The sequence below is a fragment of the Zootoca vivipara genome, chromosome 7 (genome assembly GCF_965207765.1).
Source record: "Zootoca vivipara chromosome 7, rZooViv2.hap1.1, whole genome shotgun sequence".
In the NCBI taxonomy this organism is placed as follows: domain Eukaryota; kingdom Metazoa; phylum Chordata; class Lepidosauria; order Squamata; family Lacertidae; genus Zootoca; species Zootoca vivipara.
In genome coordinates, this window is record NC_142590.1 from 83,381,495 (window position 1) to 83,404,443 (window position 22,949).

Consider the following 22,949-nt stretch of genomic DNA (forward strand, 5'->3'; position numbering starts at 1 on the left):
CTTACTACAGAAATAGAAGCTTCCCCTTCTGATTAAACTTTGTCTTTTATTTTCTCCCTGACTTTGCAGGCTTCTCACTGCCCGTCTCTCGCCCCCTGCTGCTCTACAGTGGTGGCAGTAGCAGCAACAACAGTGAGCTGAGGTTTCCAGGGCCCCACGGGAGGGTCAGCAAAGAAAACGAGACAGCAGTAGGAGGGCTGCTCTCAGCCAGCAACGCCACCGTGGGGAAAGTGGCTGGCCCACAGGAGGTACACCACAGAGCCAAGCGCTGCACTTGCTACACCTACAAAGATAAGGAGTGTGTTTATTACTGCCACCTGGACATAATCTGGATCAACACCCCAGAGTGAGTGAGGAGGAGGTTTGTTCTGAATAATGTGTGGAAAGTGAATCTCCCTGCTGTTTTATATACTCCACATGCACTGTTACATGTGGAGTATACATTTTAATCTGCATAACGGTACAGAACCAGTGTCTGGTTATGCTGAATGAATAAGATACGTTATTGGTTGGATACATCTCTTAGATGTTGTTTATGTAGCTCTTCTGTGGAGTTTGGCTGCGCTTCCAGCAGCTGTATATAACTGACTGTATGTTTGATTTGTATCGCCTAGCTAGTGTACCAGAAGCCAAAAATAGGATAAGATAAAGTGAATCAAAGTGGGGTAGCTTCCAAGCAAGGAACCAATGAGTAAAACTATTCATATGATAGCGCTAGTGAATTGTGCAAAGGCAACTGTTGGATAGGAAGGCAAAAACTGAACAGGGTCAGCAGCTGATCTTACTGGCATGAAAATTCCTTCTAGCTGTAAGTCTGCAAGGAATGGCTTGGCTTTCTTACCAGTCACTACTTATGCTCACCCACAGTGGCATAGCATATGTTGCTGGTGCCCCAGTGGGGCAAGTGCCCCCCCGGTGGACTGGGCAGCCCAATGGTGCTGGGCCATCATGCGAGGAAGCTGCCTCTGCAGCTCCCTCACATGCCAGACTCCAGCGGACGAGTGGCGCATCTCCTCTCCTGCCCCTGGGTCAGGCCTGACAGCTCCGGCATGGCAGTGTTGGGCCATTGTGTGAGGAACCTCATGCGCCGGAGCCCAGAGGAAAGGTATGGTGATGCTGGTTCTTGTCTTCTCCAAGTAGGAATACGAATGCAGTTGGCTGTATTCCAGTGTGGAAGGGAGAGGGATTGTGAGCTGCTGGATGTCCCTTTTCACCAGAGTGCCTGGGGTATTTAACTGAGCAAGTGGATTTGTAGATGCCTGCTTCCTACCCTAAATATTGCAGTGACTTCACCAGATCCTGGAGTATGAAGTAAGTAAAGTAAAAGTAAAGGACCCCTGGACGGTTAAGTCCAATCAAAGGCAGGTGCGGCGCTCATCTCGCTTCTCAGGCCAAGGGAGACAGTGTTTGTCCACAGACACCTTTCCAGGCCATATGGCCAGCTTGACTAAACTGCTACTGGCGCACAAAGGACCGTGACGGAAACACTGTTTATTTTCTCTCCACAGCGGTAGCTATTTATCTACTTGCACTGGCATGCTTTCAAACTGCTAGGTTGGCAAAAGCTGGGACAGAGCAACGGGAGCTCACCCTGTTGCACAGATTCGAACCGCTGACCTTCTGATCGGCAAGCCCAAGAGGCTCAGTGGTTTAGACCACAGCACCATTGAACCTCTAGATGGAATTATTTTTGTGGCTGACAACTAATTTGACAAAAATAACTCAGATGCTGAAGTAATAATAATCATAAAATAAATTATTATTATTTATACCCCGCCCACCTGGCTGGGTTTCTCCAGCCACTCTGGGCAGCTTCCAACCGAATATTAAAAACAATACAGCTTCAAACATTAAAAACCTCCCTAAACATTAAAGACCTTCAGTTGTACTGCCTCAATAGTGTTTACATAAAAATGGAAGGATACTGTATTTTTATTTTTTTATTTTTACAGTGAAAGTGAGTGCTGGAAAAGGTTCCCCTTCTCTTTTTTTGGAGGAAACTGCTGAAGTTGTGCATCTGGCAAATGTTAAAGTTAGGAGTTAATTTTTAGATCCAACCCTTTACACTAGACATTTCAAGAATTCCACAAAGATCTATGGACAGCACAGTCTGGCATGCAAGAAGTACACACACACACACACACACACACACACACACACACACACAATCCCTTACTCTTTCCCCCCTTCCTATAAATTTGTAATATTACTGTTCAATTTTGCCTTGCTCAGACCACACCTGGAGTACTGTGTCTAGTTCTGGGTTCCACAATTTAAGAAGGATATAGACAAGCCGGAACGTGTGCAGAGCAGAGTAGCCAAGATGATCAAGGGTCTGGAAACAAAGCCTTATGAGAGTAACTGTTGAGAGTGTTTGGTATGTTTAGCCTGGAGAAGAGGAGACTGAGAGATATGATATGCTACATGAAAGATGGAACAAGCTTGTTTTCTCCTGCCCTGGAGGGTGGGACCCGAACCAATAGATTCAAGTTATAATAAATATTCCTTGGGGTTTCAAAGCAGAGATTGGATGCTCATTTGTCATGTATGCTTTAGCTGAGATTCTTGTATTGCAGGGGGTTGGACTAGGAGGACCCTCGGGAATCCTCCCAAATCTACCATTCTGTGATTCTACGATTCTAGATCTCTATCACAAATAGTTTCTACTCAGAATATTCTGTTCTGGCAATTGGTCCACTGGAGTTACACTGGCCTGCTAATGATATTATTACAGGCTTATACCATAAGTAGCCACTTATCTGATCATCTGTGGTGAAGCATTGCCTTCAGGCAACCAGGGAGGGAACACTGTATTTATTTTTCTTTCATCCATCCCTTGGCTGACAGTGGCTGCTTGGAATGTATAATGTTAGCAGGTAGGCTAGAAAAAGGGTTGTAGGTAAGCATCTTTTGTAAATTTATTTGCAGGGCTATATTTATTATTACTTTGACATGTGAAATTGCTAGGTGCTTGCTATAGTAGTAATAATAATGTTATGCATTTAACATATTAGGAACTGTATGAAAGAAAAAAGGTTCCTTATTATTTCATCATGTGACAAAAGGTAAAAAGATGAGTATATTCTGGTTAATTAAAGTTTTTAATTATTGACATATATTCTCCCCCCCCCACCAATTTATCTTGTCCACTTCACTGGTCTTGCCACTCCTGTTTACAATTTTGGACTGTAAGTTTCTTTGGGCAGGGATTTGTATTCATACAAATTGTAAAACACCTTGCACATTGTTAGCACTATTTAAATAAACAAGTGAAATGAACATTGGAGGAGCCATATAACAGTTGGTTTGGACTACATACAGCTTCAGACTGCAAAGGCTGCATACTGCTCCCTCAAGAGGCTAGTTAATCCCTGCCCATAGAAAATGAGCATGTTGAAAAGATTCTAGCATACCCTTCTCTCTTGTGTTTCTACTAGGTTTCTCTGTGTGAAAAGACAGTATGGTTTAGTTTCTTGTTTTAGACTAAGAATGAGTAGCCCTTTTTGCATCCTCCATACTGTTGCCATTGAGTTTGAAGATTTATACCCTACCTTTTAGTCAAAGGTTCCTCAAGTTTGCTTAAATCAGATTTGAGTACAGTGGAACCTCGGTTTACACCTACCTCGGTTTATGAACGCCTCCGTTTACAAATGCCGCGGACCCGGAAGTGTTTACATCCGGGTTCCGTGGAGTTGGATGCGCAGATCGCTTCTGCGCAGTGCGTGCGTGCGCAGAAGTGTGCCTTTGGGGAGCAAATGCCTCTGTTTACGAACGCCTCCGTGGAACGGATTGCGTTCGTAAACCGAAGTTCCACTGTACTATATAAGAAAGAAACCCAAACATACACACATAAGCCATCATCCGTCCGGCTGAGCCACACCTTGGAGGGGCTTAGACCCTCAAATTCTGTTTTGTATCCTTCAGAATAATAGTGTATTTTAGCATGTGCAATAGTGTATTTTAGCATGTGCAGAATGCCATTTCTGTTGTTGTTAATATACCACGTTTTCCCCAGACCAGGAATTAATGCGGCTTATAGATAAAGCGGATATTTATCACAAAGTATGAGCTATGCCAACCTCTAAGGTGGGCTGTGGTTTCCAGGTGGTTTCTAAGCAGGGTGTCGGGTCGTAGATTGTGCTTCTTTCAGAACATTAGTTCGGAGTGGTTAAGCTGTTTTATGTACTTGAGAAACAGGCAAGGGGAAGCAGGAAAGAGGAAACATTTGATTGTTAGATGTTACTTGCCTTTTTTAAAAAACAGCATTCCATTCATGGTGATCCATGGGACAACAATTCGGAGGTGCTGCTATAGAGCCTTTGCAGTTCAACATGCTGCAAGAAAAATATTGTGCTAGGTCACACTGAAAATGTGTACAAACCAGGGCGGATAAAAAATGATTTTTTAAAAAAAATCAAAAAATTTGGATTTTTTTGATTTAAATCGGATTTTTTTTATTTAAATCAATTTTTTGATTTAAATTGGATTTTTTTAAATAAAATGCTTTTTGAGGAAAATACATTACCATCCAAAGGTTATTCCATCATGAAATAAAGATTAGTTTTTTTAATTATGTAGAATAAGGTTGTATATGTTTAATTTTGGGGGTAAATAAATGCCATTAATCCATTCACAATGTCATGCTCTTCCAGAGGTTTTTGTAAGATTATTGGGCAGTTTCTCTGCCTACAAGATATTATCACAGACGCTTGGTTTACTTTTGCAGTTCTCAAAACTGAATTTGACTCAACAGAGGTCACATGCCTCTTCTTCACAGCAAAAATGTTATAACATGAACAGAGTTGAGCAAAAGACCTTAATCCTATTGTTCTACAAACCTATGAATACAGAAACAAGCCCTTCAGTGCTAAGTTTCAAGAAGTTCAGTGAATAGAATAGAAACAATATTTTTCTGATTGTTTGGAGTGGACAGTATTTAAGTTTTTCATGTGTAGGCTGGGCTGACAGTCTAAGTTTCTTAAAATATATATTTTTTGTTTTTGTTTAGCCAAATTAGTTAACAAACATGGATGTTTGTTTAAGCAAATAACATATGCTGTAATGTTATTGTTTCAGTTGAATAAATCTATTTAAATTATTATTATTAAGGTAATGATTATTTTTCTCCTTCCTAAGTACAACAGTAAAGTTGTCCAAATATGAATGATTAACCTATTAAACTGGGGATAAAAAAAACTAATATGAAAAATTGTTCTTCTAAAAATCTTCATCTACTTGCATTTTAAAGTTATACCAGCAAGAATTAGTCTTGATGTAGAAAACTATGATTTAAATCAAGCCGTACTGACTAGTGATTTAAATCGTGATTTAAATCAGTTTGATTTAAATCAAATCCACCCTGGTACAATCTGTGTTCTGCTTGAGCAAATGGTTAGAGCATACTATACAATGGTTGCCTTTCTGAAAAGCTGGATTCCTGAGCTCTTGGGACATAAAACTGCACTACTGAACTTTCATTGAGTTTATATCTCTTTACTAGTCATGATCTTTCCCATATGATCCCTACAAACTATGATTTTAGTTTGATGGAAAGCAGAGAATTCCTTGTTTGATCTTAGCCCTTTGCCTATTTCATAGAACTACAATTCCAAGAGGTGTTTGAGAAGAGGCCACTGCAGTTTGACCTCTTAGAATTTGTAGTGTCAATTCATGCTTTGGTTACAAAGGTATACAGTGGGAATGTACTTCTTGCTTTTGTTGTAGCTTAACACAGATCACAATGCCACCCTGCATTCTAATGCCAAAGCATTGTGGAATAAAAGACCAGTGGTTTCCAAACCCTTTAACCTATGGAATACTTGAGCATGGCTGTGGGTATTAGTGGACTGATTCTTCTGCCTGTTGTAGCAATTGTAATGTGCTATGTTAGATGCTATGTGTTTTTTATTTTGTTTCTTTATTGCTTATTTTATTTCTTATATATTGTTTACAATATGAATTCCACAGAATTCAAATTGTAATATGTTAAAATACATTATAAGAAATAAAAGTTGTAAGGAAAAAAACATAAGAGTTAAACTGGATTACAGATTACAGAATACAGATTACTTTGACCCTCATGAAGATGCCAGTTGCAAAAACACTGAAGTCCTTCAGATCCACCCAACACTGACCTTTCTTAGTTAACTTTTAAATGCATTTGATTTGTGGCTTGAATAGTTAGTGTTTAAATTCCACATACACAGAAAATGTATGACACCCAGATGCATGTTTTCCACCTTAGCACCCAGTTCTCACAGATGAATGCAAGGAATTGAAAACAGTGCCCATTGTGTCATAGAGAACAATATAAGCATACATTTTCAATTAAAAACTCCTGTGTAATAGCAAATAGCTGCATAAGGGAAATCCAGATGTTACAGGATTATTATTTTTTTAAACCGTGGAAATTGTATGTTTCTCTGGATCCCATCATGTTGTACATATGGATTTTGTCAATTGCACTTTTGTCAGATGATACTTTGCTTAGTTTTTCATGGTGCATATCTGAAAAGCTGTAATAGTTGCTCCAGGACACTTTTATAGTATGGTATTTTGCTTGTACTAGTAAGTGAAGGTTTTTGCTAGATATTTTCATAGGATATGCTCCTGTTGGTTTCCATATCTCTACAATTCATATATATATGATTTTCAAATATTGCTCCAATAACAGCCTCATTATAACAATACCAATTTTATCCAATTGATACAATTTCCCCCAAATAATATTTATTCATTTTAAAACAATACAAAATACAAAAAAAACTCAAAAACAAAAACAAAAAGACAAAAAACAAAAAACAAAAATATCAATTACAACAATATTTCATTTTTACTTGACATTGTAGACTTCCTCAATTCCCTCCTCACTGAGTCCATTTTTAAATCCAACTTAAGCAATTTTCATATTATATCTTAAATAATTTTAACACACATTTGTTTCATTATTTCTCAATTATTCCTAATCTATAAACATCAACTATCCTTAACCTATAATTCATCAATTATTCCAAATAAAAAATTATTTTCCCTGTGTTTCCTGCTTGGCAGGGGGTTGGACTGGATGGCCCTTGTGGTCTCTGCCAACTCTATGATTCTATGATTCTATTATCTTCTATTTCACCACTTAGCCTAAAATTTATTCCCAAAAATTATCCATAAATTCAAACATTACTTCTTCTATCCTAATAACATTTAAACACTCACCGTAGTTCTGATTCAGCCCCCCCCCCCCCCGGACTCGGAGTCTCCCAGAAGATTCAGCCAGTTCCATAGGTCAATCCAGTTCTGGACCATCTTAGTCAGAAAATAACATCCATTATTACTCCTCACCCCACTCCCACTCTGTCACAGCCTATCCACCACACTTTCTTTTTCGTCCCCTGCTGTCTCCCCAATTCTCTAACCATTACACGATACCATCCATCCAAATTTCCACTTTTCAATCCTTTCACAATTTTTGTTCCCCTTAGATTCTGACCCCAGCATGGATCCTGCTCTCCCTCTCCCACTGGGAGGGCATTATTCCATACTGGTTCTTCTTTAAAAACCCTTTGAATCAAGCATGGGTCTTGCCCCCCCCCCCCGGAGCACAATGTTCCATGCCCCTTCCTCTTCTTTAGATTCAATTGCACTGTCCAGGACTGATGAATGTTCATCTTTCTTCTTTACACTCTCTGATGAAATTAATCATTTTTCAATTTCCACACACCTCTGGTTTATTTTTCCAATCTGTATTGTATTCTGATGTACTGCACTCCTTAGTTCCCATAACAATTTCAGAAATTCCTCTTGAAAATCAGAGAAGTCCGATGTTATTGTGTCTACTGGCATCTTGCTTGTCTCAAATTTCATTGGAACAGCACAGGTTACAAAACAGGAAATGGCGCAGTTCGTATTTCCAAACTTCAAAGACAGAAATTATATCCGAACTGGTTGCAAACTAGCATTTTCAGTTCTTCTTCATACCTTAAAACTCTTATGTCCATTTACAAAAATAGCATTTATCAAACTTCTTACGGTATTCACAGCCTTATTTTTTGCACTCTCTTCAATACTGACAGTTCCCGACCTCAAAGAGGTAAACAAATTCCTTCCTATTGTGATGTCATAATGGCGGCTCGCTGATCCCTCCAGGGACCCGACTCCAGTTTACAGGGGGACTTTCCCCAGTCCAAAATAATTTTTTTTTACAGGGATTTTACTAAGTTCACCCCTTCTCCCCTTTACCCTGCCTCAGGGGGAAGGTTTTGAGTCTAGTCTTTGGAAATGGAAAGCTTCCTGTCAATCTTTCCGGCTTCGGGCAAGATAACTGTGTCTCAGTTCACTCAATGGGGGAGATCGACTTCCGTTTTTAAATTTCCTCCCCGTGGCCAATTTTTTCAAATTAAAAATCCATTTTCTTTTACTCATGGTTACCAAAGTCCTCAATTCTTTCAAAATTGGAAGAATCCATCACTCAACGGGCTGTCGGCTCGGAGCTTCATGCTGCGGAGGTAGCAAATCCACTCACAGACACCCACGTCTCAGCTCCGCTCGCTCTTGGGGCTCTTAATAGAGCTTACCAGGGAGCGAATGATACGTTTTGGGGCTCAGCTGAGTCTCCACGCCCCCAGAAAGCTTGATCTGGGGTTCTTTTGGAGGTCTGCGGCGCTCTCGCAGCTCCCCCCTCCTTCGCAGCGCCAGGAACCTCAAAGCTTGAGCTTTCCTCGCCGCTCAGCGATGGCGGTAGACCAGAAGTCTCCAATTGATACAATTATTAATGCCAATTATTCAAATGTCAAATTATAAAGTTTAATTAAACTGCCCCCCTCGCATGCTAGAGTTGATAAGTTCATTCTTCTACATTTTTTCTGCGATCCAAAATTTTAATAATTTTCATTCAGATATTATAATCCCTTATATAACAGCTACAATCTTGTGATTTCAATTCGTGTTGGTATAATAGGTAATTTATAAAGTTTCAAATGAGGAACGTTAGCTGTAATCGTTATTCTTTCCTGTGTGTGACATTTCCCCCCCCCCATGATGTCTTTCCATCCATATATGGTGTTGCATCCTTTATTTCTGCAACTGTTGATGGTTCCAGTCATGTCTTGGGAGAAGTTGTTATCTCAGAGTTTTCAAAAGTCACTGCATTGCTTTGTCCTGTGATTCGGTTTCCAGTAAACAAGCCATCTCTACCATTTTTCCAGCCTAGAAAGAACGGTCTGAATCTAGACTGCAGATAGTTAATCCAAAAACTTCTATTCTCATAACTGGTAGACTCCTTTCCTCCCTGCCACTGATTTATGGTGATTTATCCTTATCTCAAACACATTCCTTTATGGATAATGGAGGTTAGGGTGGATTTTATTCTATATTTTCAAAGCATAGCATTTCTTCCCTGGTTCCCTCTCAGTTCCTTTCTCTCTCACACACAGTTTCAATTTTGTTAAATTCCATATTATATTCCGATTTCTTCCATCCTCACTTGTGCAGATATTTTAAAATAAAACTTGCATTCTGGGTGGGGTGGGGTTGCCGTATCATAAATGTAGAGAAAAATCTTAAGTAGGCAAACCATGGGCTCCCCTCCCTGCATTGTCTCTTTCACCGAGTGAAATCAGCTCTCAATCCAAACCTTTCACATCCTTGTAGCTGGGTTGTTTTCACAGTTTCTTATCCCATCGTCTCTGGCATGTGCCTGTAGTTTTCTCCAATTAAAATCCAATTAACAGCACAACCTGTGTTTCCAGGAATGGGATGGGGGGGGGGGTTTCGTGGCAGCCGGAGTGCTCCGTGCACCCAGTGCCTTTGCCTACCCTTGCATTCCATGGGGAAGCGAGTGCCAGACCACCAGGCAAACTGCGGATGAGAGCCTGGTTCCTCTTCCAACTGAAGAGGAATGCAGATAATGAAATCCCCCTATCATCATCTGATTATCTCAGTCTGTTTTTCTCCTGTGGTGTTGGAAGAAACCCCATTCCTGGTGCACCGGAATCAGGAAGCTGTATCACTGTGATTCTTGATCCTAATGCTACTCTTTGGCACAGAGATGAAATACGGAATAATTGCCATACCACATACCACACAGTAATCTACTGAGTGAATTGTTGAAATATCGATGCGGCTAATACTGGCTCTCTAGGTGTACCTGTGCAATACATTAATTCACAAATTGCATTTTTTAGAAGTAAACCTTTAAAATGCTGTGAGTGAAGTGGCTTAATAAAGGAATATGAATTGACATATGAATTGAATATGAAGGAGAATGCTAGCCACTTTGAGACTCCTTCGGGTAGTGATAAAGCGGGGTATCAAATCCAAACTCTTCTTCTAAACTCTATTTCTCTTTTAAAATGCTGGCTAAACCATGACCCAAATAATGTGACATTAATTCAGTATTCACAATTTTTGTGCATTGAATATGCTACGTTTTGAGCTTCTGTTTATCCTTCTTTATCTGCTAAAGGAAGATGACAGGGATAAGAATGCATTGGGCGTTCTCATTCTAGAGCAAACTTAGGGTTATTTCAAAGTATTGTGTTTTTAAATTTCTGATACTGGTTTCATAAGGAACCTACATAAATTGTGGCTGTTCCCTTCAAAACATTAATCAGTGAGACCCAGGACATCTGCTGTTTGCCACTTGTAATTTTTCAAAGGAGAAAAGATTAGACATGTGGCTGTTTTTCAAAGCACATATGATAAGCATGTGTTTCTTTATTGGGAAACTGTTATTGGATTGCACACTTATGTCCTTAGTCTCTGAACCTTTTTTAGTATATATATAAAAAGAGGTCCTGCTAGGGAACTTTCAAGGTGAGTGCTGAGGGCCTTTTTACACCATATAGTTTTCTGTATGCTATTGCTTTTGTGTAGATGAGCTCCTCAAACACATGATAAATGCACCCTTCTGTTTAATAGGTTGCACATTCCTGCCACATTTCTGTGCAATAAAATACAACCGAATGTTAAACTCTTATCAGTGTTGTTTTGCACCAAAGCATTATCTGTCTAGATAAATCTTCTTGCCTGAGGCAGCTTAAATTTGAGATCTGAATTTGGGAAATAAACATCTCACATCATTTCTGCTTAGCATACTTTCAATCAACGAGCCGGTTATCCTTGATCAAATTCCGCTCACCTTAGTAGGATTATACGTGCAGAATTGCTGGTTCCAGTCCTTAATGTTGAAAAACGGGCCTTTTGCAATGAATCAATCATATGCTTTCCATTTTTAAATTGGCAGTGCTTTCTAATAAACTGTGAAAGAGTGTTAAAATAGAAAACACTGTTTTGAATTTGATTTGCCTTTTCTGCTATGCTGAATGACTGTTCAGACTTAGGCAGCCAAATTTTCTACTGTAGTTGGTTTAGCCACCAACTACCTCTGGTGTTAAAGATAGGAAGACATGAAGTTCTACCCCACATGCCATTGTTATTTCCTGCAGATTCCTTTTTGCTAGTGCAACACTGGCTGCTGAACTTGGGAGGGCGATGCATGGGTTCAAATAGCTGCTTATGCATGAAACTTGCTGGGCAATACTGAGTAAATCATTGTTTGTTGTTGTTTAGTCGTTTAGTCGTGTCTCACTCTTCTTGACCCCATGGACCAGAGAACGCCAGGCACTCCTGTCTTCCACTGCCTCCTGCAGTTTGGTCAAACTCATGTTGGTCGTTTCGAGAACACTGTCCCACCATCTCATCCTCTGTCATCCCCTTCTCCTTGTGCACTCCATCTTTCTCAACATCAGGGTCTTTTCCAGGGAGTCTTCTCTTCTCATGAGGTGGCCCAAAGTATTGGAGCCTCAGCTTCAGGATCTGTCCTTCCAGGGAGCACTCAGGGCTGATTTCCTTCAGAATGGATAAGTTTGATCATTACCCTACCTCAAAGGGTTGTTGTGAGGATAAATTTGGAAAACAGTGGAGACTTGATTCTGTCTCCCTAATATTTACCTACAAATTGACAGGATGTTCAATTATTCTGAGGATTTATGCACTAAGTAAATCAAGCTAAGGCTGATTTCAGAAAGCTTAAGGCACTACTGGGTCAGAAATACTCAAAGAGAAGGGAGTCCTAGATGAATGGGTCAGCTATTGAAGGCACAAAGGCAGACAATTCCAACAAGAAAGAAAAGTGGGAGGCATCTAAAGAAACTGGTGTGGCTGCATAAGGAGCTTACAGATGAGCTGAGAGTTAAGAAGGGCATGTGTAAGAAATGGAAGAAAGGGGAAATCATAAAGGAGGAGTATACCATAGCTGCCAAGTTATCCCTTTTTTACAGGGATTTTCCCTTATGCTGAATAGGCTTCCTCGCGAGAAAAGCGAAAACTTGGCAGCTATGGTATACACGAGTAGTAAACAATTAGAGGGTGAATGTCAGGTGGGCTAAAGCTCAGAATGAGCTCAGGCTTGCAAGAGAGGTTAAAAATAATTCTAAAAGTTTTCTGTGATCGAAACAAGAGGAAGAACAAGCAAGTGGTAGGTCCTCTGCATGGAGATGTAGAAATGCTATTGGGTGACAAACACCCACTTTGCCTCTGTCTTCACCCAAAAGGAAAGCGATGCCCAGCCTGGTGATAACATAATAAACTGATGTAAGGAGGGAGCAATTCTATTATTCTATGATTAAATGTGGCATGGTTGCTGGTATAATATAGAATTGTAGAATTGTAGAGTTGGAAAGGACCTGAGGATCACCTAGTCCATGGGTAGGCAAACTAAGGCCAGGGGGCCGAATCCGGCCCAATCCCCTTCTAAATCCGGCCCGTGGACGGTCCGGGAATCAGTGTGTTTTTACATGAGTTGAATGTGTCCTTTTATTTAAAATGCATCTCTGGGTTATTTGTGGGGCATAGGAATTTGTTCCCCCCCCCCAAATATGGTCTGGCCCCCACAAGGTCTGAGGGACAGTGGACTGGCCCCCTCCTGAAAAATTTTGCTGACCCCTGCACCATACAGCTAATGAACCTGCAACCTTGCTGTTATCAGCACCATGCTCTAGCCAATCCAGGCTTATATACGTGCTTATTTTTAGGGAATGGGAGTTAACTAGAATAATAAGGGTGGGAAGGTGTTTTAAATGTGCCAGCCCGCTGATGTGTTGGAATCAATAAGCATGTGTTGCTTATTGGGCAGTGTTACTCAATGGACATTGGTATGCCAAGTTTTCCTCTTCACATGCTCTGCTCCATTAGCAACATGCTGACAGACAGCTGGCTGGTTTATATTTTCATTCCTTCCTACCCTTTTTTTTGGAAAAAAATTCCAAAGCTTCAAGGCAAGTAACATATTTAAAAATGAATTTAGGTATACAATATACTGTAATTGAATTCAAATAGATTCCTTCCTCATTAACTCTTGCTGCCAAATGGGCAGCTGCCAATCTGCTAGAGGCTGAACATTTTCCAGAAGCACCACAAGCCTTTCCGCCCTTTGTATTCTCTCCCTATCAAGTCGAAAAGACTTCTAACGGCCAGTGCTTGATGCTGTGACATTTTAATTCCCTGCTGTTTTGTGGGTTCCTGGCATGTTTTAAACTTTACTATTTTAGCACAGAGGGTTTGGTGTAACTTCCAAGGAGTCAGGGCAAATGAGGCAATTTAATTATGCAATGAAAGGCTGTTCCAACTAATGGGCTTGATTTACATATGGAAAATGGCGTTAGGGAAAGGGTTAACTCACCCCAGCAGCTGCTTTTATGCAAAGGGAGAAAAAAACTTGGGAGATATGTGACTCTCCTGTTTCATGTTTTTTTCAGCCAAGTGGTGTTACCCACACGAAGGAACTAAAAAGTTTCCCTAGCCATGGAATTATGTCAAGATTACTCTCTCCCAGGGTGTAGGTGGTTAAAATCTTCTTGTTTTGCAGACCAGATAATTGTTCTGGAAGTGGGTATTTTTGTGGCCAAGTTGATGGTCTTAACTTAGTGTGTATTTCCTTTATTTTGGTTTTGCTGTGTTCTACTGTTCTTGATTATTTGAGAGCATGGTTTATGACAAGGATGGCAAACCTTTTGCAGCCCAACGGCTGCATTCCTACATGGAAAACCTTTCAGGGACCATATGCTAGTTCTGGGCAGGGCCAGATTCAAAATATACAACACTCGCCTTTGTACAGTAGGCTATATTCCAGTCACAAACAGGTGGGCTTCCTACACATCCACAAAATCTCTCCATCCATCCATCCATCCATCCATCCATCCATCCATCCATCCAGGCAACTGAGGTATTATCACAGTTCCAGGACACATTCCCACCTCTACCCCTGGCAGAATCACTCAAAAGTAGGGCCTGGAACAGAGCCAGTAAAGATTGTGGCCTGGGGAGGGTCTGGGCAGCCACATTTGGCCCCTGTGACTAAGGTTTCCTACTCGTGCTTTATGAAGAAGGGTGGATATCTGAATGCAAATAAAATACGAGCCCATGTTGCTACGTGACTGAGGTCTTGGTGAACACTGAGTTATTCCACATTATGCAGGGTGTGATAATAATAAAGATTATCTGAATGCCTCTTTGAAATACTTAGGGTGTAAGTCCCTTTGGAGGAGGAAGATGTCAGCTGTGTTCTTTGTAAAGCACTACATACATAGATGGTTCTATAAAAATACACTAGTAATAATAAACATTGCAGATGTTTATAACAAACATTTAGGCATCCCTTCCTGCAAGGCCCAGTTCTCACTGACGTAGTAGAACTGCAAGTGTGTCTCGCATGGTTGTTGTTTGACATGAAGAAAGTTCCAGGGACATAGAAAATTAGTTCTAGCAGATAGACTGATGAAGATGTCAACCTAGGGTGTGGCAGCTGTGGAAAACGTGAATTCTGAGTTAGGAATCATTAGTTACAGGAATGAAAATTAAACTGTCAGTATCATAATGCGGTTATACAAATCTTTGGTGAGTTTTTGAACACCATCTGGGAAATACTGTGCACATTTCTGGTACATTGCTTACCTCTAAAAGGAAATCATAGATCTAGCAGAAGTTCAGAAAAGATCAACCAAAATGATCAAGGGATTGGAGCAATTCTCCTATAAAGAAAGGTTACAGCATTAGCAGCTTTTAGTTTGGGGAATAAATGTGAGTAAAGGGGACATGATAGAGTTGTATAAGATTATGCTTGGCATAGAAAAATTGGATACGGAGGCATTTTTCTTCCTCTCTTGTAATCGTAGAAATGGGTGCCATCAAATACAGCACTGAATGTTAGTACAGTGGTACCTCGGTTTATGAACAGTCCTGTTTACGAACTATTCGGTTTATGAACCGATAGTGCTCCAGTTTGCGAACTTTACCTCAGTCTAAGAACAGAATCCAAATGGTGGAAGGGCACCGGCGGTGGGAGGCCTCCTTAGGGAAAACGTGCCTCGGTTTAAGAACAGTTTCAGTTTAAGAAAGGACTTCTGGAACGGATTAAGTTCATAAACAGAGGTACCACTGTATATTCATGGCAGCCAAAATAAAGTACTTTCCCCACATGCTGCACAGTTAAATGCTGGAATTCATTCCCAGAAGATGTTGTGATTGCCATAAACGTGGATAGCTTCAAGAGAGATTAGGCAAGGTCATAGGGTCATAGAGGGTAAGACTACCAGTGACTACTACAATGATGGCTATTTTCTGTCCTCCACTGTCAGGAGGCATTATACCTCTGAATACCAGAAATCACACGTGGGGAGAATGCTGTTCCACTCAGTTCCTGCTTGCATGCTTTCTATGGGCATTTGGTTCTTCACCTTTGCTGGGTTAGATCAGCCTTTGACCTGATTCAGTATGGCTTTTCATACATTTTTGCCGAAATCACAGGACACTGGTAATGCTCAATGAGATACAAAACTGTTTTGATCATTCTTCTCTCCTCATTAAATAACGTTTGTGTGCTTGCTTTGGAGAGGGTCGTATGTTCTCTATAGAGATTTTGTGACGCGAGATCATAGTATTAGAAATGTTACAAGAAGTCCTAGAGTGCAGTCTGAGTTTTGCATCAAAATTGGTTATGAGAGTGATGTAATTTTGAGTCACCTTAGGATGTAATGAACACTCACCCTTTGGAGCAGACTGTTTAATACTCAGAGGCATCAAGGAAACACAGCTGCCAAGGGACATATGAGGCTTAATTCATAGTTCTGTGAACTCTTTTGCTCTCTGTGTTAGAATTGGACATCACACAGTTACCTAGAATTGGAATTGCTCCAGGCCAGATAGATTAAAAACAAACAAACAAACAGACAGACATGTTCCTGTGCTCTGCTGCTTTATTTGAAAATGTCTTTATTGTAAAGGGGATATTCATAAAATGTTAAACCACTACATATGACATTTAAAATTATAACTGTAGAAAAGCACAACGGAAGTGGAAGACTCCTCACCACTAAAGGAAGTACTTGTGACAAAGCACATAATGAACCTGGGGAATTTGCTGCCCCAAACGTAGAAGGGGACTGGAAAAATCATGTACATGTCAGACAGATATTAACAGCCTTTGGCTTTAAAAGGAACCAACCATGCTCAGAGTCAGAAACCAGACTGGACTAAACGGATGTTTTTGTACATCCAGCAGGACAGTTAATACGTTTGTGTGCCATGGCAAAGCACATTTGAACTGTTCTCACAATAGTCTCTTAAGCACACTTCATCTGTGCTTCTAATTTAAATATAAAACCTACTTTGGCTATAATATAGAATACATTTTAAAACAACTCTTTCACGTCTCCCCTGTTAACTGCATATACAATTTAAGGGAAACCACTTGCTTGTAGCCATGGAAAAGAGGCCTACTTTAGTGAGCTATTCCCAACCAGCTTACAATGTTTGCAAATACTTGACTTCCCGAGTGGCTTTTTGTTATTTTAAGGTTCCCTTGGGACAATTTCCCCATATCTGCTTCACATTTACTTGCTTTTCTCTTCCCTGCCCATCCTTTCCCCCCTTTTTTGTATCATGTCTGTGGAATTGGAAGTGTGTGAGTAGGAACATCTTTTAAGGTTATGTGCAGCACCTAATCATTTATTATATAGCACTTAATTATTATTATTTTAACATCAACTACATTGTGAATACAAAGTGAGCCAGAGTATGGCGAGGTTTACTCTTGCTGGTGCAAACCAATTAAAAAAGAGTTAATTCTGAAGTGGTGCTCCTGCCATGAGAGAGCAGCCAAATGAAAGGTTTGCCATGTAAATTCCCCTTCAACTCTTGACACAATCTGAGTAACCATTTCCTTCCAAGTCCTCTGCCCTCATGGCTGGTTGGCAGTTACTCCCTCAAGTTGGCAGTTGGAACTGTTGTAAGCTGTAAACTGGCTTACAACAGAACCAGGGTGGATAAAAACCACACATATATATAATCCGAGATATATATATATACTGTATATCAAATTTTTTTATTTAAATCAGATTTAAATAAAATTTATTGTTTTGGTTAAATAAATTGTCTAAATTGTTATTAATGATTATTTTTCTCCTTCCAATAAAGTACAGCAGAAATGTTGTGCAAATATAAACAGTTAACTTATTAAACCTCACAATAATGTCATAATTATCTGTCTGTGTATTTCTAATAGTATAACCAAATCAGTAATTTGTGATATAACTGTAAAAACTACCCTGAAAATTTATTATTCCAAAAATGATACCTTCATCTGGTTGTAAGTATTAAGATTATACCAGCAATAATGAGTCTTTCTGTAAAAAAAGGATTTAAATCAAGTCTTACTGACTAGTGATTTAAATCAAGCCTTACTGACTAGTGATTTAAATCGTGATTTAAATCGTGATTTAAATCAAATCCACCCTGATTGGATCTGACAGTTACTCCCTCAAGTTGGCAGTTGGAACTGACAGTTACTCCCATGAGGTGTTGCTTAGCAATGGTGAAGGGAGGGCAAGACACCTTTGAGATGTCGCTTAGCAATGGCGGTAGGGAGTTAATGAGGGAGAGATTAAAAAATAAAGAGCAAGGCCCTGTCTGCACTATACATTTAAAGCAGCATCGTACCACCTTAAACAGTCATGGCTTCCCCAAAGCATCCTGGGAACTGTAGTTTGTTAAGCGTGCTGTGAGGAGACTCCTGTCAGTGGCAGAACGTATCAAAATGGCGCCAGGGTCAGGAGTGTGGGCGGCAGCATTGCCACTAATAGCCTCATCCTTCAAGATTTTGGGCTCATCCAGGCTTCTGCTTGTCTGCTGCTCCTGCCCCCCCCCCGAAAAAACAATCTTTGGCGCTGAATCGATGCAAACGCCAATCACTTTTTCCACCTCTATTTATTAGAACTAACCGAAAAGGAGCAGCAAAAGGAAATGTAACTATCCGCTTATCAGAGAACAGGCAAATCCATGCCACACAGACAGAGAAAGAGTTAGAAAATGAAACAACAACACTCTGATTTAGTGCCAAAGAGCAAGTTTGCCCCCGGGAAAACCTCTCAGACTGTGCTTTCTAGGCGTGGGATAAGCAGAAGCATGGATGAGCACTCGGTCAAAGCCATCTTTTAAAGCCATCCAAGGAGACCCGTATTTCATATTCCCCTCATGGGATTTGTTGCGAAGGAAGGCATTGTGACACTATGTAGGGCGCATGTGCGGCATTGCTACGGATGACGCATGCGCCGCATGTAGTGATGCTGCGCATGCGCTGTATAGCGGTTTGCAGCTGGCGCCACCCCAGCGCCATACGGAAGGTGCTGGGATCCTCTGCTCGCGGTTGTAGCAGCAATGGAGGGATCCCGTATGGCGCTGGAACACCGCCGCTGGCAAACCGCTATACAGCGCATGCGTGCAACGCTGCACATGTACTGTACTTAGCGGTTTGCCGCCGGCGCCGGGATCCTGTGCTCGCGGCTGCAGCCGTGAACAGATGATCCTCCACATGTGGCTGCGGCGGCACGATGGCTGCTTGCGCCGCCGTGAGCCCCCGCAGGGTGACTTATTGTCACCCCCACAGACATAGAACCTGGGGTGTAAGCCCCCCCCCTGTTGCGACGCCACTGGTTTAACAATCAATTCCTCTTTCCAGGGAATTCTGGACAGCTTTTGAGCAGCTTTTATTGCAATCCTGTGCATTTCTGTTCTGGAGTAAATCTACAGTAACTCTGTTGAGTGGCCTAGTAAATGTGTTTAGGATTGCAACCCCAGAATCTTAAGACTCCCCCCCCCACACTTTTTTAATGCAGATTACTTCAAAATGTTTTACCAGTCCTCAGCCTCCCCCTCGGTCCACCTAGAACAGTTACAAAATAGTTGGTGCAACTAGGAATTACTCTGGATAAGTGACTGACTATGGAATTGCACTAAATGCCTTAACAAATCTGTGTCAATGTTCATTTTTGGAAATTATTTTTAGAACAGGTCTATGGCCTTTTTTGTGACAAAGACAATTCCAGAATCACACGGTATACCATAGCTGCCAAGTTATCCCTTTTTTTAAAGGGATTTTCCCTTATGCTGAATAGGCTTCCTCGCGAGAAAAGGGAAAACTTGGCAGCTATGACAGTATACTCTGGTTCTTTATTTGCTGTGGTTAACTTCAGTAGCTGATTTTTAGCTCGGCTGCTTCACAAGAGAACAACAATAATTTTTTTTTAAAAGTTCCCTTCTCACTTTTGCCCACTGTGCTACAAAAAGTATAGTTTCAATTGTTTTCTGAGATCCTGGCCGCTGAAATCAAAATGCAGTCAACTTCTGCCTTCAGCTGTTGCCACACAGCTGTTTCACGTTGCTGATTGTAATAACTCCCATTGAAATATTATGCCAAAGCCACAAATGCTGAAAATTATCCCCATTACTTCCTGTCTGACTACTATTAGGGCATCACCAATAACATGTTGCTTTAAAAAAGTTTTAAAACTAAAATTATTTTTGTTCCTTTGCGCTCAAATATTGAGTTGTCATTTTGTAGTGTGGAGCAACCTGTTGCTTTTGGTCTGCTTTTAAGAATTAGTAATGTGGTGGGTTTCTTTCTTTTTTTTATATAAGTGTAAAGTGTACAAAATCTATTTTCCTCAGTCCTTGAACTGGACAGCGGCTTAGTTTCAGACTCGTCATTGTTGACTGACACTCTGCTATAATAATTTCCTTTGCAATGAAAATGCTGCTCCGTAAAGGGCAGCGAGAGTGTTCTCTTATAGCCTGCTAATTGATGGTGAACAATAGTTGTTTCCTTAATGAACCGTTAAGCAGATGTTAAACTAAAAGAAAAAAAGCATGGGAAAAGAAACCTGAAGCCACAGCTGTCTCTAGAGGTCCCTTTGGGCATTCTTTGAACACAGAGAGAAAACATCTTTGATGTCCTGGAGCTGGCTCTGCTTCTGTGGGAGGGGTTTATTAGAATTCTCCTTCTGGTGACTGACAATTGTGATAATACTACCCAATTACTGGTAAACTTTTTATTGCACTAGCCATAGGCCATGGCATCATTCAGAAGGAGAACAAAAAAGAAACAACAACAACAACAACCACCATAAAAATCATCGGGCACAGACATACAATAAAACCACGGTCACGGCTACTAAAATTATTTTTTGCATTAAATAGAATAGAATAGCAGAAGATTCTCAGGTTAGATGTGCCAAATTAAATATCCGAATCCCCTTTGCAGTTGACCGCTATTTTGTCTAGTTCCTTCCTCCTGATCTTCTTAGCTGCCAGCGCATTGAGTGCTACTTTATAAGTAACAAAGTCGCCGGTGTTGCTCAGCAGCCATTTCACCCTTTCCACCCTATTCAAACGTGTTCCATTTGTAAACAGGGGTTTTATAAATCGGTCTCTTGGGTCTCTATATAACGGGCACTGCAATAAATAATGGTACAGGTCCTCGACACAGGGTTGTCCACACAGGCAGTCTCTCTCTTCATAATGTACTTTGCCGTACTGTCCATCCAACACCGCCGAGGGCATCGATTGGAATCGTAGTTCTGTAAAAGCGATTCTTAGTACAGCAAGTGGTAGCTTTGTCAGGTATCTGGCTCGGGCATGCTCCATTTTAATAAGTGGGAACCAGGGTGAGCTCATGGCTAGATCCCTTTCTGAATCGGACCTAAAGAGACAGTCTCTTAAGTGCCTCTTATCCATCTTCATGGTCGCCTGAAGATCTTGTAATTGATATTGGGACAAGAGGCGTTGCGTGCTAGCCTTCCAGCATTTGGTCTGTTCCCGTTCTGTGTGAGACATAGCGGAGAATCGCTCCTTAAAAGAGATTGAAGTCTTTCCACAAAATTTAGGCACAGGCAATCAATTCTAGCCTGTATTGTTGTCACGTCAGCTTCAGCACGAAGAAGAGCAGCTGGGGTCCTGTTGGGGAGCAAGATTTTCCATTTGATTTTGGGACTACGCTTCCCAAAGACCATAATTTTGGTCTTGGGGTAAATCACAACGAGGTCTTCCCGCTTGCAGTACATGCTAAATGCTGTAAGCAGATCGTTAAGACCTAATCGGGTGAGTGATAGGAGCACCACATCATCGGCACACAGCGATAATACTAGCATTGCCTATCTGTGCACCTATCTACTTCTCACTGGGTATGTAAAGGAACACCTCCTTTAAAAATACAAACTTCTGGTGGACTGTAAAGTGGTTCTGGAGCTTCCTACCAAGGCTGGCCCTCCCATGAGGCAGACAGAAGCAGCTGCCTTGGACGGTGGAATCCCTGTGAGGTCCCCACCCCTTGTGCTGGAGTCGCTTGGCAGCAGCTTCCCTTCGAGATCTTGCAATCCCTGGAAAGTGAGGCTTTGGTGGGGTGCCACCTTCCTATTTCACCTCGGGTGGTGAAACGGGACAGGCCACACTTCTTTCTACTATGCAGAAGTGGGCAGCACGGGACAGTTTTGTATCGAGGATTTATGTAAGTTAAGCATCCAAGGAGACAGAAGAAAGGAGAAAAAGTTAACTGAGATTTATTACCTGCCTTGGGAAGGCTGTTTTTATTTAAAGATAGAAAGACAATATACACATGTTGTTGGTTTTTTCCTTTTTAAATATATATACATTAGTATTTGTTCATCTGGATATGGTGGTCTTTAGTAGTGTTGTTGTTCAATCTGCCCCTTGTATGCTACTTTCCCACTGACATTGAACCTTGTGCAAAACCTTGCTGAGGTTTGCGCAGCTGCTAAACCTGAGTTATTATCCAACATTACATGCAAACCCTTTCACATACTCCCCACTGAAAACAATAGGAGGGTAATTCCATTAAAATGTCAACCTACAGACCCATTTTTCATTTTCATATATACTGAACGTGCTCTGTATAATCTTAAAGATAATTTTCCAAAGTTCCATCTGGTAACCAGTTTTTCGAGATGACATTTTACATACAACTTAGAATTTTTCTACTTCCCTCTCAAGTATTGATTTTTCTCTAATAGAACCCCCCCCACTCTTTTTCTTGAAGTATATACAAGTTCCTACCAGTTTCCACTCAGATGGGTCAAGGAGGGGGAGGCCCAGCCTGATGAGGCTGAACAGGTGGACTCATTTACAAATCCAAAACTTCACCTCTGGAGCCAAAGGCTTCTTACCTTGCCTCACAGGGTGACAGTACAACCCTGTAAAAATTTGAAGGCAGTGTTGAACACAAAGTGTAAATGGATATTTCACATATTTTTAAATGAACACAGGGGAAGATGCCCTCATAGGAAATATGATTTTCCTGAAAGAAAGCACAGATGCTGAAGCAGTCACTGAAGTACTGGTTTCAGTTGGCAAATTTGTTATTGTTGAGTTTGAGACGGAAATTGAAAGGAAAATGGTTGATGGTATGATGATCTTGAATATGAAATCCTCGTGTTAAAAAAATGGGACGTCTCTGACATTTGTCTTCCCTGCAAATGAGAATGAAGATTAGGTTGAAAAGAAACAAATAGTTTGGGCATTGCCACTGTCAAGTGCAAATTACCATGGGCATTGCAACTTCCCATTTGGACTCTCTGCAGATTTGCAATTTGTTAAAGCGGATTCTCCTTCATGGA

General features: G+C 40.9%; 1 protein-coding gene across 4 annotated transcripts in view; it reads left to right on the top strand.

The window, feature by feature from the left end:
* Nucleotides 1-22,949, top strand: part of EDN3 (endothelin 3) — a 40,852-nt gene that overhangs the window by 4,090 nt on the left and 13,813 nt on the right. For all 4 annotated transcript variants that reach the window (XM_088674688.1, XM_060277322.2, XM_060277323.2 and 1 more), the window contains exon 2: nt 70-346. In XM_088674688.1, coding sequence (XP_088530814.1) covers nt 70-346 — 277 coding nt within the window. The remainder of the gene's footprint in view (nt 1-69; nt 347-22,949) is intronic.